The sequence below is a fragment of the Cyrtonyx montezumae genome, unplaced genomic scaffold (genome assembly GCF_038088225.1).
Source record: "Cyrtonyx montezumae isolate F1298 unplaced genomic scaffold, pur_monq_1.0 scaffold_24, whole genome shotgun sequence".
In the NCBI taxonomy this organism is placed as follows: Eukaryota; Metazoa; Chordata; class Aves; order Galliformes; family Odontophoridae; genus Cyrtonyx; species Cyrtonyx montezumae.
Window position 1 is genome coordinate 8,401,401 of NW_027071981.1, and position 12,318 is coordinate 8,413,718.

Genomic DNA, 12,318 nt, shown 5'->3' on the forward strand with positions numbered 1-12,318 from the left:
GTACTGGGGCTCTGGTGATTTGAAGCCTCTCGGGATATTTAAAATGACGGCTTCTTAGGTGGCACTTCTAGAGCAAGTTGGCACAAATAGAAGGTAATGCCGTCACATCACTTGCTCGTGGTGTACTGGGTAACAGGACATTTCTTCAAGGCTTGGGACTACGGGGGAAAAGTCAAGAGGGTAGAGGGCTCTCAGGGCCCCTGCTGGGTTATGTGGCTCTTGTTTCTAAGGGTGGGGTCCTCGTAACTGCTAGCGCAAGGTGGCGTGGAGGCTTCCAAAGGCAAGCCCTGCTGTTGGTATCCATAGTTGACATTCCCACAGGGGAAGTGACGGAGCCTAAAGAGAGGCACTTCTTTAACGCTTGCTGTTAGGGAAGATGGCTCTAATAGCAGGGAGGAGCCTGGTAGCCTGCCAGTCACAACGTTGGGCCCCACAGTACAGTTTCCTTCGTGTCCCGAATTCTCCCTCTCGGGCATCTCTTTCTCCAGCAGAGGATTGTTTTTGTTGGCCTGCTTCTCCGCAAACCAGGAACCATAGGTTGGATTCCAGAGGTTGGTAGGCTTGTTTCTGGAGCCCCGGCCTTTGTGCAGCTCAGAAGGGGGGTTGGACTGGGCATAGGCCATGTTGATATGTCCCCCACCTGAGACTGCCTGCACCTTCCCAGGGACTGACGGCTCCAAGGATCCCACTTTCCCAGGAGCTTTTCCTGCAGTGATGGCTGATGGCAGGGGCGGTGGAGATGGCAGGGATTGCTTGTCGTCCTTTCTGTCTTGGTGTGAGGAAACCAAGAGAGGAGGAATTCCTTCTGGATCTTCTGGGCGTATCGCTACCTTCTCTTCCTCTTCAACCGATGGGCCATATTCTACTGGCAAAGCAGTGTTGATGACATCTGGATCCTGCAGGAGAGAAGAACGAGAATTTCTCCAGGTCTGCTGCCATAACGCAGACTTGTACTCAGCTAAAAAACTGAGATATCTGACCACGCTATGGTCAGAGGGCATCTTTCCCATCAGCTAGAGCCCACATTCTGCATGTGGAGAATGCTGACAAAATAACAGCCTTGAGAGGCAATGAAATACCCATAAAATTGAACTCTCAGAAAAAAAGCAACCCTAAAACTTAACACAGAAGAACAGAGAGCACAAAAACAATGAAAAAGTGTTTTTTTATGTCCAGACAGATTTCCTGCGGGACTGTTGTTTTGCAGTCCGTATCATCTCAAAGTTCATAACATTCTCAGATAATATTGAAGAAGTTTCAGTCATGAAAGTATTGCCTCCATGTAACAGGGGAGGAGTGGGAAGGCATATAGAAGGCAATACTGGCAGACTCCTTGAAGCCAGAATCCACAGAGAGGTTTTGAACTATTTAAGCAATTTTGAAAATTAAACAGAAATGTGGTGATCTGGGCAACCCTTAACTACTGCTAGACACCAAGGCAATCTACAGATAACAGAAAACAATGCCTCCCAATCCCAGGATCCAACCTCTCATTAAAAACAGATCAAGGCTCCCAAATACTGAGGGAGAGAAAGCTGTCTGAGGCAAATAATTGCATACACTGAGGCAGGCAGCAAAACATTCTCCAAACTACTCCACTCCTTGTGAACTATAAATGGTGGTTAAAACAAAAATTGGGAAAGCTCTGATTTCAGGCTGGAAAACCAGACATACCCTTTTTTCTCCAGTGCCTAGCCATGGAGCCCCACTTGTCATGGCTGCCCCTGTCTGCCCTTTCCAGAGCAGCCAGAGTCAAAGCATTGCCCACAGCTGCAGAAGCCACTTGGAAAAGGTGCTCTGAGCCAGGACTACTTCTGCTCAGTGTTGACCATGTCTTCAGGGTAAACACTGGGATGGCTGACATGAAGCATATAAAGCATGTAAAGGTGCTGGCCTGTCTTCTCTTTTGCTTGTTTGTTAATCATCTGTGCCTTCATAAGCATAAGCAGAGCTATTTGTAGAGCTGCGTAAGCTTATGGCATCAGTCTCTTTGGACTGCTGACTGCAGAAATGCAGTGCCACCTTTTCATCTTACACTCTGGCTTGCCAAACTGCTCGTCAGCTAGAAACATCCTCATCCACCTTGTGGGAGATGTATGAACACTGATACCTGAGTGCAGTACTCGATCCTCTCCAGGATTATGGCAAAGTTTGGCCTGTCTTCGGGCTGGTGCTGCCAGCACTGGGTCATAATGCGGTATCTGGAAGAACAGAGCAAGAGATGTCATTCATAAATGGTAGATTATGTTGGTATGTATCAGCTAGCCACTGCAGCCTAGAAACCATAAGCACACATTGCCACTCTTCTAAGAAATAAAGAAGGGAATGTTACCTCGGGGTCAGACAACTGATATACTGCTAACTACTGACATGTGGCTGCAGTAGGGTGAAATCTGCACCCATTAGAAAAATAAGCCATCCACCAGAAATCCTTTGGGGAATTCATTAGAGGTAGGTAGGGGAACAGGTAGTGGAATCCATTTTTTCCTACCTGTGGCCAAGCTTACACACTTGCAGTTTCACAGCTATTCTAAGACAGAAATAGTGCACCACCTTTGACCAAACAAGTGGTGGCCTTGTACTTCCTCTGATGCCCTAAATTCTTCCATGGAGACAGAAAAATAAACTGCTAGAGAAGTCACTGGCACTCAAGTTCAACGAGGCAGATCAACTACGATCAATCTTAAAAGTCATGAGCTTTTGAGTAGAGAACAGCATAGCAAACAGAAATGTATTTGCATGAATACATCACAGTTAGAATCTCATACACGGGGCCAGGGCAGTTTTTAGGTGGATCCATCCTTCCTCCGTTGGTTACGAACTCCAGAACCTCCTGGTTACTTTTGCTAGGGTAAGGCATGTATCCCAATGAGAATATCTCCCACAGCAATACGCCAAAGGACCTGAATGGAGAAGAGATCAAAATGAAGGATACGAGAATGACCGCCATCATCACCGAGGGACAACACCTGGGACAGGAGCTCCTCCAGAGTACTCATCTGTCAGCCTGCTTGGAAGTCACCATCTTGAACGGAACTGCAGAAGAGCTATCAGCAGCAACAAAACACAGGCAGCAGCTCAGCTCTGTCAGACAGGGTGCCTCGATTTTCTCCTCTGTGTGGGCTTGCTGAGGAGCTGTGCCCTGACCAGCAGCCCCCTCCCCTTTGGGCACAGCCTGGGCTTCTGCTTCCCCTGAAGCCCCAAGTGAGACTCCTCCTTCACCCCTGGCTTCATCTCAGCACTACAGCAGGTGAGTTGAGGCCGAGATGCGCTATAAGCAGCACAAGTAACTGCACTGGGGGCTTGATTCTTTTCTGGTCGAGCCTTCTGATTTCAGTTCACAAGTTCACTCAGTCTTCCTTCTCTGTCTGTTGGAAATTCAAGAACTCACAGTACTGTTCTGGGACAGGAGAAGGATTAAAGCTGCTGAACGTTACACCCGTGTCCCTAACCGGCAGGATGGATCCTGCCTGCAGTCTCCTATTATGTGTGTACTGCTTTCATTAGTTTGGAGCGGATGCATTCCTCCCTGTAGCAAAAAAGCAGCACATCCATCTGCCTCAATCTTCCTTCCCTGCCTGCTTGCTGCCCCAGCAGCACCTGCCTTTGCTGACTGTCTGTTTCCTCATGTCCTACAGGATTACTGGCTCTGAAGGACTTTGCTTGCCGTCCCTCTAAGGGGGAAATGAACAAGAACATGTGTTTTTGTTTTTTTTCCACAATGCATTCACACTTTACCCAGCAGATTACAACAGGCAGACACATGCACACACACAGATGGAGCAGTAAAGGAAGCGCACCATGTGTCGGTTTTTGATGTAAATATCCCCTCCATGAAGGCCTCGGGGGGCATCCATTTGACAGGCAGCATCGCACACCCTCCCTTCCGATAGTAGCTGGCTCTGAAGAGAACAAGCAAAACAGTCAGCCAGGAATTCAAAAACTGTCTTAAATTCAGATTTTTTATAATGAGGAATATTAAAATTATCATCTGAAGGAGGAATTAATTTGGGGAAAAGAGCACGGTAGTGAAAATGCTGAAGAGACCTGTTTCTTCTCACAAAAATGGTGGCGGTGGGCAGGCCACGTAGGGACTGCTCTGCAATGTCCTTCCTCACTTTAGGCCTGATCCTGAGTTATCTGTGTACATACTTGAGTGACTCAGGTATCCTTCTTCCTGCTCTTTTCAGCCCCAGTGGGACCTCCACATCATCTCACAGGTGGAGGCCTCAAGCAGCTCCAGCAAACAAAGCCTGTCCCAAATGTACCCAGTCTAAAGCACTGCAAGTGGGATCCAAGACCCTTAATAAGACCTAGGAGCAGTAAAGAGGATGGTCAACCAGTATAGCTGGGACAGCAGATACAAAAATCACATCTTGTGCTTACGAGACAGGAAGTATAACAGTTTTTATGTTGTCTCTGTTTAAAAATAAAACCTAGAAGCCCCAAATCCTGTGCTGGCAGCTGCAGTATGCTTCTCATGCAAGCCAGTATTAATGTTCGTAACTAAACAGCCTGAGCATCCAAAGGATACTCCTAGAAACTGAAACACGTGCAAACTTCAAAGGCACCTCTGAAAACTCAGCACCAAAGCATTCACCTTGGTAGTTGGTTCAGCTGATGGTGTGAGTGTGACAGATGTTACTTTGTCCCAGCAGAGTCTCATCTGTCAGTGGGGCTGAGCAGGGGCTCCTTGTGGAAAGGGAGATAGGGGAGGAAAACAACAAAAAAAAGCAGTTCTGATACTTTTTTTTTTTTTTTTTTGAAAGTAACACTGCTCACATCACCTCAGGCTGTGATACTGGCACTGGCAGGCATCAAGTTAAGCAGAGCCAGGCCTGGCTTAGTAATTGCACAGAAGAATCCCCAACCAGGAAGAACAGAAGCCGAGGCTCTGGAATAAACAGTGTGGATGACTGACTACAAGGCTTTCCTTCCTCTGAGTCAGAGGCAGATCAATTCCTCAGCACAGCACAACATGGTGCTGCACTTCTAGGGGCACTCTTTAGAAGATGAGATCTCCATCAGTAGTCCTGACTGTGTGCGGTCATTAAAGACTTCCTGACACTTCTTGCAAGAGCAGAGTAGTTAATTCTGTGTCCTGACTGAATTCCAGTTCTGGTGACTGCGTTTTCCTAACTTTCCTCTGCACCCTCCTCCTTTATCTGTAGTAAACTGAGGACATTTACTGATGACACCAAGCCAAAGGGGCAGGGGTAGTTATCAGGCAGAAAGATTAAACTCTGAAAGATCAGGCACCACAAGACAGAAGGGCACTTCAGTGCTGTCCAGCGCAGACAGCGGAAAGGTGAGAAACTGTAGATAGACTACAAGAGGGGGGAAAAACACCTTCTATGGCCGTCAGACTTGCTTATTCAGAAGCAGGCTCTCAAGGAGTGGGAAAAGTCTCCAGAGCACACCTAAAGCATAGGGGAAGGCAAAAACTAGCAAAAACATTAACATTAATTCATTGCAGTTGGGGGTCTCTACTTTCGCCTTGCTAGAGTTACGAAAAGCAGCACGAGCTTCCTGTTCTACAGAGATGCTGCTGCCATCTCATTTTAGTGAGCTTCTACCTGAGGTTAACCTGGCTTTAGATCTGCTACCTGTATATATCCCGGGCCATGCCAAAGTCTCCAATTTTAGCCACTCTTCCAGGCCCTCGACAGGTAAGGAGGCAGTTCCTAGCAGCAATATCCCTACAAGGAAAGGCAAGAAAAGCAAGAGAGGGGGAAATGAGTGACTTAATAATTCCACAGTTTTGCAAAGCAGAAAGAAAACAAAGAATAGTACCTATTTTCCCGAAGTGCAGAGAATTCCCACCACCCAGAAAGTCAGTGTTCACACTAGTGCTATCCCAAATTCCAATCTACTCCAATAGCAGGAGTTCTGCTCCTAAAAAATTTCCTCCTGAAACTCCACTTAACATCTAGACAGGATGGCTTCCTGCAAGCTTCTATCACCCAGGAGCTATCTGTTTTTCTAGGGAGCTGCAAGCAGTGGGGCTGATTCAGCAATGGACCAGTGCTTGTTGGAATGACCCACTGATCTGTTCCTAGCATGCTTGTTCAAATGTTGTCCAACAGGTATCAAACTATCAGAGACAGGAAGAACAACAACGTGCAGAAGAGCCTGAAACTATGGATGCAGGTAAAGCTGCATCTCTGCTAACAGAAATAAAACCTGAGATCAGAGTAATACAGTTGCACTCTTCATGAATAACTCACAAAGCAAAATGCAGTCTGGCTACGACAGCTTCACACCCCTTTGCGAAGCCACGTGGCGAGCACTGCGCTCTTCTCATGCAGGCAGAGTGGCCTCACACATTCATCATGAACAACAGCGGAGCGGGATTAGTAGGAGCCAAAGAACAACTGTTAACATCTCTGCTTCCTTTGTTACTTGCGTTCGTTAGAGTTGGAAGGAATACAAATGTGGCCACTCTAAACCACGTTAAATGCTATGACATTCATTTACAATTTTCTAAAGTTAGGGTTGTCAAAAATTAATAGAGCATGCTAAGGAAGCTGTAACACATGAGAAAACACCTAGACTTCTGCCCTATGCGGTCTGCCTTCCCATTGCTCTCCCTCAGCCCCCTACTATGTTCTGCAGGGTGTTTGTCAAAAACTGTGCTCTGCAGGAGCAGGTAACAATAGTCACAAGGTGCTGTACTTGTACTTTGAGAGGGAGAAGAGTTCCAGAGTGAACAGAGGACACAATTCTCAGTGGGGAGGAGCTTTGAAGTCATCTGTCACACAATTGGTAACTCGGCAAAGGGAAACACAAACTGGCTGCACAAGCACTGCAAAAAGAGCTCAGGACCTTTGATAAAGCTACAGACCCCTGCAACTTGATCAACAGCAGCATCTCTGTCAGTTGCTTCTGTTGTTCTGGTTTTATCTACCTTGTTTAAAGCTATCCAGCCACTAGAGTGCAGCAGGACATAAACATATCAAACAGGGCATTATGAGTCATCCTGGCCAGTATGCAAGTCATGCCCATGCTGACAGATGCATTCACCCACCTGTGAATGAAGTGGTTCTCCTCCAGGTACTGACACCCACAAGCAATGTCATGAGCCACATGGAGCAAGTCCAGCATGGAGAGGGAGGAAAGCTGATTCTACCAAGAGACAAAAGGAGAACATGGGTTAAAAGCAAGAACACTGCATGATTTGTGACTGATATAACACTGGCAACTATCCATCAAATAATGTAGTTCACACGTTAATATACTAAATTAAACTAAAGTTTAAAAAAAAATGCGTGAGAGAGTTCATATGCACAAGCTATGGGAAGGATGTGCAGGGAGGATGTCATACAGATCCTAGAGATGGAATCAGAAGTGCTGGATCTGACTTTCCAGCTCCATCAGGAATCCCCTGTGAGAATCCCCCACTGTTTTGCATGACACACTGGGGTGACACTTGTGAATTTTTAGTATGATATTTTTATTTGAGGAAATACTCAGCCTGACCTGATTCCTCCATCAGTTTCTTTACATTATTTCTTGCTCCTCTCTGCAATCACCTTGAACAATGAGAATGACATTTTGTGCAACGCTATGAGTCACATTTGCTCTTTTCCTCCTCCACATCTGTGTAGGTTTTATTTTGCCCCTCAGAGCATTGACACAGGTTTGCTTGGCCAGTGGCTACAGAAGATGAGAGCTGCCAACTCCTTTCTTCTGCCCCTCTGTTGAAAACTCCAGCCGTAGCCAGCAGAAGCCAGAAGCCTTTGTGAAAAGGGCAGGCTGAGCAACAGCTCCTGCTTGTGGGCCTCTGAAAGCAAACCGTCAGCTCCTGCACTGAGGTGTGAATTAGCGATCCTGCACTAGTCCTGCAGGGGAGAAGGAAATTACTTCTGCAGAGACAGGGCCAATGACAAACAACTAGGTGGCAGTGACTGCTAATTCCACAGCGGCCATTTGCTGGGTAAGGGCTGATCTGTGGCCTTAGCTGTTTGACTAAGCAATCCTATCCTGCTCTCTACTTCTCCCTGCTGACACCTACCAGGTGCCCAGTGTCCCAAAGGCACACCTGTGCATGGGTTGCTCTCATGGCACACCAACCAGCACAGTCTCCAGCGATGGGAACTGCTGCCTGTGCCAGCCTGTCTGTTAGAACGAAACACTGCTCAGACTGATGTGATGCTGTGATAGCCTTACTGCTAGCTCTAAAGCACCACTGAGTGGGACTGAAAATAAGCCCATGCTTTGCTGTCAGTAGTGAGTGGACAATGTCTAAACCTAAACAAGTCCTCATGTCTTGTTAACAGGTTAGAAAAGTCCTGGCTCCATGCTTGACTAATGTAATGCTAGAAATATAGTTTCTGTGTGAAAAAAAAGCCTATCTTTTCAATGTGATGTCATAAAACAAAATGATTTGTGACTACGTATCACCTGCCTGTATTCACTACATTACTCACTACATTATTTGATTCATTCTTTAAAAGCCTGGACTGGTTCTCCTGCTGAACCTTTTGTTTTGCAGAGTAACCATGTCCTAAAAGCATTCAAAGCTTTCCTCCTGCCTCCAACATTTGTGGGGAGGGGGAATTCATCTTTTTCATCTCTCCAAGTCAAAGTGACAGCTACAGTAGCAGGATGCAGCTGTCCCTTTTTCCCCCATTTCAGGACACTGTCAATGAGAACTGAATACTTCAGCCAACCCGTTCCCTTCACTTTTGAGCAAGCTCTAAAAGATGACAGGAAAACTGAGAAAAAGACCCATTCTTCAGCGTGCAGTTGACTCCAGACCTGAGTTATATTGCAAGACAGTACAATGAAGCCACAGCAAGCTGAACTGAACAACATAGCTTTTCTCTCTTCACCCCCCCCCCCCCCCTTTTTTTTTTCCTTTCCCTTCCCACTCCTTGGATGAATTTCTTCCACCTTTTACTTGGCTAAATGCAATCCTAAAACAGATGTGACTGCCCAGCCAAGGACACTTTAGCCATGTAATTTGTTTGAGAAATCGATGGTTTGGATTCATTTTGCAAAGGAAGGAGCCTTGAGACTCCAAAGAATTCACTTCACAGCTGTTCACAGCTTTTGCTCCCCAGATGAATGAACGATGCCAGCTGCCAAGCACCACTGCTCAGAGCAGCAGGCATGCTAGAAGCACTAATGTGACACCTCCCTGGGTGAGGCAGGATCGTGCTAAAGGGGAATGAAATTCTGTGTATTGTTCAGCTTCATCACTGCTCTGTGCAACAGGCTGCAGAACGCACGGGGAAACTATGCATCTGCCAGTGCTGTTCTTTGATTGCTTTGCTGTGAGAAAGACCAGCACTGAGCTTCCCAGAACGGACAATTCTGCAATGCTCCAATTCCAGGCATCTCTGAATCTACAAGGACTGCTTCTCTCCAGAAGAGAGGGAAAAGGATATCCTGTGAGAGATATGAATTTTATCAGAAAAGCAACAGATAAAACCCTCAGAGCTGGGACTTCCTGGACCTTCTGGATAGACTTCCCAGCCTGTCTTCTGGAATCAGACTGAAAGCAGAAATAGGTGGGAAGGATAAGGCACTAAAGTAAAGCAGCTGGAAAATACAAAACTGTCTGAAGTCAGGAGAAATGACAACAGTAATGCAAGTAATGCTCAGTAAGCACTGCACCTTTGCTACTGAATCAGTCAGCTAGGTCTTGTGTGTTAATTCCTGTCGGAAGCAAAGCTCATAGAAACCTGCTGACTGCATTTTTCTCCCTTCCCTTCCTCCTTTCCCAGAAAACTAGAATTCCAGTTTGCTGTGCCTACTCTCTCTGCCCATCTTGAATCACCAAATGAAGAACAAAAGAGCTCAGGGCTCATTCAGATCAGAGCACAGATACACAGCCACACTCAAACACGGTGCATGTCTCACTTCAAGTACATGCAGAAGGTAAGCACACTTCCACAGCTGGGTACCATATATAATAGAGAACGACAACCTGCACTCAACTCCTAGCCTGCCAGTTTCTGAGACAGCAGAGAAGAATGTGCACCACAGGTGATTTCTCAGTACTCAGAGTTGCTCAGGAGCTGCCTAGGCAGCCAGACAGTGAATTACCCTGTCATTCGCCCCAGGTCAATCTTAGATAACCTCGAAGAGATCAAGAAAGACGAGGAGAGAAGAGGAAAAGAAGGAGAGACTGTGAAGGGAGAAAGAAATAGCAAGGATGTAATGTGTGCTGCTGCTCGGAGTGAGTCCTCTGCCTCTTCTGACATTAGCTTTTGCACAGAGCTACCACTGACAGAAATGAAAGCCCAGACAGGCAGGGAGGAACTCATGTCTTGAGTTCGTGTGGACAGAAAGAAACCCCTCAGATGCAAAGGCTCCCTATAAATAGAGAGGGATTCTCATCCACAAAAGTAACAGCTTCATTTTACTGCAAGTAGGTCAAAATTCCTGCTGTTTGGGACTAATGGTCTTTGTGCTCCCCCACATGACCCTGATCATTACTGAGTTGGCCTCTCCAAAGAGCAAAAAAGAGGCTTCCATTACAAAGTGATGGATGTCCTTGGCTTACATCTCTCTGTTTCACCTGCCCCTTATACGCAAAGCACACTCTGTCCTGCCAGTTTTGAAAAACACACCTACCAGGCAGCACACTTTGGCCCATGCCATTTTACTCTGCACCTGGTTAGAGTAGAATCCACATTTCAATATGTGAATTTCCCCATTCATCTGCCACCATGTCCATCTGCACGAGCTGACAAGAGAACCCTTAAGTGCTATAGAAATCCAGCCTCTATTTATAAAGACAACTTGCTTAGACTCAAGACTTCCAGCACCTTGAATTTCTGTGTGTTTTGCTTTTTTACCCAGGCAGAAGTCACTTTACTGCACCCTATCCAAGACTGCCGTGGTTTTGGGCAACACATACCACTTCACATGCCTGAAAATTAGACTGCAAGGAAAAAATCAAGTTGATCTCTTTCCGGATGCATCAAGGAAGACTCTTACTTAAATCTGTCAGAGCCAGTGTATGTCATTTTGTGCTGATAAAATTAAGCATTTTTCCCTCTGTCAAATAAATGTACAGACAAAGTTATGAAGCCAGGCCCTGGCACTAAACTTCAGCTGGGTGCCTTTCTAATCCAGTTGCTCTGAGCAAACTTTGTTCTTCTAAAGTACTGACTCCTCTCTAGAAGTCATAACACATTTTGCACACATTTCTATTTGTATATTCTATTTCTATTTCTATATTCTATTTTCATAACACATTTTTCCACATTTTCAGTGGGAAAATCTTTAAAACTCTGGACTTGCTATTAAGTCAACAGCTCCAGGGCAGATAATCCACTTGCCTACGTGAAACTTTTGACAGATATACACAGAATCACATACACAGAATCACACTTGATTGGCAGTTTAAATATCAGCTTTATCATTACTTGTTCAACATATTTTTGTTTCATTAGATTGGATCTGCAATGCTATCTAGCAAAGTCCAGGGATAAGGCTCCTCTGCATAATCTCAGCAACATTTATTGCATATGCATTTGTGTTCTGCCTCAAAAGTGGCTTTCTGGCAACAGAAAGCTCTGTCTGAAATGCTTGAAAACGGTAGCTGCATAGATCAGCCCTTCTGTGGTCACATATTTGCCTCGTGGCAGCAGCTTACTAAATACAATTCAATTTTCTATTTTCTTACCGGTCTAGGCCGTGTCTCCCTCAGGAACGATTTCAGGTCACCTCCAGCCATGAGCTCCAACAAGATGAAACGGGGCAGCGCCTGCAAGCTCACTCCGATACAACGCACAATATTCTGGTGATTGAACTTGCTGTGGAGAGAGGGAGGCTCAATAATGGATTAGCTCTGATCCAAAAAGCGTGATTATAGAAAAAGAATCCAAATATTTTGCTGTGGGGAATGCATCTGACTTTTTTTTTTTTTTTTCCCTCCAGAATAAGTAACAAATCTTAAAAGTCGGGGGAACTGGGTTAAGCCAAATACTGCCCTTGCACTCTGCCTGCACACTGCAGAAACAGAGGGTGGAGGTTGGGAAGGAGTGGCTTTTAGCTGCTTTTCAGTTTCCTATATTCTGTGTTCGTATTTTTGTGCTACAGCAAGACTTGTGGGTCATACGAAGCAAAGGATGTTAAGAGTCCACTCCTGCTTTCTGTGTCCCAGGGCACAAGCTGGGCTAGGGCAGAGTTGTTCCAAATAACATGCTGCCACAGGGATCAGCTTACATAGAGGCATATTCCTCAAGGCCTCGTCTCCAGTACTTGCTTATTTCTCCAGGCCTTGATGCTATGGGGAACTATTTCCCTGTACTCTAGGACTCAGTCACTGACAGGAGGTGTGACAACAGCACTGGGTTAATG

At 45.9% G+C, this 12,318-nt stretch overlaps 1 protein-coding gene across 1 annotated transcript in view; it reads right to left on the reverse strand.

Annotated features, from left to right (window-relative positions):
* Nucleotides 1-12,318, reverse strand: part of ALK (ALK receptor tyrosine kinase) — a 272,781-nt gene continuing 260,463 nt past the window's right edge. The window contains exons 23-29 of the mRNA XM_065739616.1: nucleotides 11,642-11,771; nucleotides 7,028-7,125; nucleotides 5,607-5,699; nucleotides 3,801-3,902; nucleotides 2,769-2,903; nucleotides 2,111-2,201; nucleotides 1-896 (exon numbers count right to left, since the gene is read on the reverse strand). Of these exons, the coding sequence (XP_065595688.1) occupies nucleotides 192-896; nucleotides 2,111-2,201; nucleotides 2,769-2,903; nucleotides 3,801-3,902; nucleotides 5,607-5,699; nucleotides 7,028-7,125; nucleotides 11,642-11,771 (1,354 nt within the window). The 3' untranslated portion in view covers nucleotides 1-191. The remainder of the gene's footprint in view (nucleotides 897-2,110; nucleotides 2,202-2,768; nucleotides 2,904-3,800; nucleotides 3,903-5,606; nucleotides 5,700-7,027; nucleotides 7,126-11,641; nucleotides 11,772-12,318) is intronic.